This window comes from Adiantum capillus-veneris, chromosome 19, assembly GCF_014529385.1.
Source record: "Adiantum capillus-veneris isolate H3 chromosome 19, ASM1452938v2, whole genome shotgun sequence".
Lineage (NCBI taxonomy): Eukaryota > Viridiplantae > Streptophyta > Polypodiopsida > Polypodiales > Pteridaceae > Adiantum > Adiantum capillus-veneris.
Window position 1 is genome coordinate 56,057,602 of NC_140949.1, and position 3,151 is coordinate 56,060,752.

The window sequence follows — 3,151 nt, forward strand, 5'->3', positions numbered from 1 at the left end:
CCCCCCCCCCCCCCCCCCCCCTCCGAAGGCGGTGCCAACTTCCGTCTCCAAACGCCTTGCATCAAAATGCACAAGCATCGCCAAATTGTTTCTACTACTTTACTCATGGGGTGGTTTTTCCTTTGAAAAGCCTAAAATGCAAGCTATTTGATACTTTCCTGTGTTTGCTTCTTCATGGGCAGCGCAAAAGTGCAGTTTGGCAAGTCGGCATCGATGTACAACTCCAAAAGAACGTGATTTCAAAGTGGTAAAACCATATTTCCGAGCCTTTAAGCATGTATGCTCAGTTCATTACTCAACTCAAACATGACCTTGAAAGATCATTATTAACGCAGTGACATCGATGCAATCCGTTAGCGGAGAAAATCAAGGGGAGAAAGATAACAGGGGCTCTTTTAAGTTATATATTGACATTCTCTCTTGATATACCTTTCATCTGTGGCACCATGTAAAGGTAAGTGTACTCTTATGGGCTCTTAAGCACCCAGAGAACCAACTATAGCTAACATGCCGCAGAGGGCTGCGATTGTGAAGGCAGAGTGAGAGGGAAGTGTTGTGGCTTGCTTGCGAACGATAGAGTACTCCCACTCGCTGTGGGAGTCGGGGGTATGGCTGTCGGCGAACCATGAGGGGCTAGCCGCTCGCATGAGGGGCACATTGTCAGCGTAGCTGCTGGCATGTAAAAATCATGGGAAATGACGAATGGAGCACCCACCTTTAAAGCCCTCAACTCAGCGACTTCTTTCTGCAGTCGCCTGTTCTCTTCTGTCAGCGACTCGCAACATCTCTTCAACAGCTCACAATCAACCTCTGTTTGCTTCAATTTAGTCCTGCACACACAAATGGCCGCATGTTTGTTTTACAAATGGGCGCTTGCAGATCAGCTAGTTATTTAGCATCATGAATAACGAGGGTTACGAGCACGCACACCCACCTAGCTCGTCTATTTTGAAACCACACCTCTACTTGACGAGGTCGTAGATTTAGTTGTTTTGCCAAAGCGCTCTTCTGCTTCTGCAAAAGACACAAAAAGGGAAGAGCTAAGAGGTCAGTAAAGAAATTACAGGAAGTCAGTCCACCCCCCAAAAACAAAAGAAAACCCTAAGCAAAACCAAAAACCTCAGTAAAACCAGAGACCCTTCAAAAGAAATGTAATACAGTTGATACAATGAGCATGCCATTTTGAGCTTATCTTTGATGCTCACTAGGTAAAGTAGATGAAAATCGTTATATAGGCGGTGACCGCCCAACCATATAGCACAACATCAACTCAGTTCAGCCAGACTAAAGGCGCAATGGATTGAAAACATGTCGGATCGAAAAGACCAGCATTCCTCAGGACGGGAGCGACTGTGTCAAATGCCCACACAAAACACAACTCAAATACACCTCTTGCCATCAAGAGTTTTGTTCACTGAGCAGAAGTTTGAACACTAAAAGAACTCAGAAAACATGCTCAATTCATAAATTCATAACTACTATCAGCAGAAAATCCCTCTCAATCATGGTAAGAGCACAATGAGATCACATAAAGAAATGCAGCGACAAGAATGTCTATGCACATGCGCATGCACACACAAAACATGCGGAAATTGGAAAAACGGGAAAAACTACTTCAGGAAGGTAGGAGAGTAAGTCTTTACCGGATTCAGAGTACTATGCTCTTTGAAGCTCTCTTCCAGAAGGGCTGATTGCTCCTTTGAAAGGCGCAACTTCTTCCTCGCAGACCCACTTTCCTCCTCGTCACTCACACGGGAAGAAACCTCAAGGAATGCTCTCTCATGCTCAACCACATCCATTCCTCTTTCCCGCACGATCAGGTCACGCTTGCCCATAGCAAGGACTGACAACTGAAGTGTGGGAGCCTCTGCTTGCGCTTCTTCTTCCTCTTCACTTGCAGAAGTAGAAGGCAGCTGGTTGACATCGATCCCGCACGCATTGAAACCTAGGCCCCATAGATTGAGCCCTGCATTGGCAACCGCCTTTTGACAAGATGGGCGCAAAGGAAGAAGCTCTAGCTGCACCGGAGAGCTTTCCATGGAGACCTCCATTGCTGTCTGTTGATGATCTGTAAAAGGAAGCTCCGACTTTTGGGTAGCAATGGAGAGCTCAATGCCCAAGCTTGTAGGCGATGTAGGGTGGGAAGAGGACGCCATCGCCCGGAGCCTCTGCACACCAAGAAGAATTTGCTCTCTGTTGTCGGTAATCTGCATGGTCTCTCTCTGTAAAGAATGTTGTGGGGTATTGAAGAGCGAAACTACTGGCTTCTATATGCATGGAGAGGAGAAAGGTGAGGGGGGGGACAAGAAGTAAATGTAAAGACTCTCTCTCTCTCTCTCTCTCTCACACACACACACACACACTCACTGTGACACTTCCTACAATGATGAGCTCACAAAAACTTAAAGAACCATGAGAAAATCAAACCAACAACTCCAATAAAAAGATTTTTCTGATTCTTTTGAATCTTGCCTCCTCAATTCAACTATGCCCATAATTGATTAATGAGGGTATGTTGCCCCTCATAGTGAGATTTTGATCTATGACTTGTTTCATAAACTCATCATGATTCCACCCCGCACGAAAGGGCTTGTGCACACTAAGTGATCGGCCGCATAATATGTTCAAGGTTTTCTAGTGGAGACCATCATATATGTGGTTGGCCCATGTTAAGAAGATGATGGCCACTTGCCATTGATGGTTCATCCCAAAGATCTTGTGCATTGTTGACCAAGAAGGAAAGAGTAGGGGTCTTATCACTACATGAAAACCTTATAAGCATCACATGCACACAGAAAGTCCCAAGTATGGGTATACATAAATATTTGTAAATGATAAGGTTAAAAGTAAATTAAGAAGAAGGTGTCTTGTTGGAGATTGAGAATTCCCAGGCCTCCTTGATTCACCGACCGAGCAACTGATTCCCAACGGCCCCATGCAGAAGCTTGTTGCACCAAATTGGTCGTCTCCTTGGCTAAACAGAATCAAGTTTGGGCTGTCATGATCAAAGATATGATGGAAGCGGCTAAACTTGGCTCGAAAGGAGGTAAATGGAGAGGGGTGGAGTTCCATGACAAACTATTAGCCCCGGCATGGTCTACCCTTAGACTGGGGGGTAGCTTAGGAGAATTGGTAAGAAAATGCAATAGGG

The 3,151-nt window shown here is 45.4% G+C and overlaps 1 protein-coding gene across 1 annotated transcript; it reads right to left on the minus strand.

Annotated features, from left to right (window-relative positions):
- Positions 1 to 307: 307 nt before the first annotated feature.
- Positions 308 to 2,332, minus strand: LOC147434060 (homeobox-leucine zipper protein HOX15-like). Its single transcript, XM_086489872.1, has 3 exons — positions 1,644 to 2,332; positions 935 to 1,014; positions 308 to 830 (listed from the first exon to the last, which is right to left on the minus strand). The coding sequence occupies exons 1-3, from the start codon at positions 2,211 to 2,213 to the stop codon at positions 503 to 505; spliced, it is 978 nt and encodes a 325-aa protein (XP_086345998.1). The 5' UTR covers positions 2,214 to 2,332; the 3' UTR covers positions 308 to 502.
- Between the last annotated feature and the right edge of the window lie 819 nt (positions 2,333 to 3,151).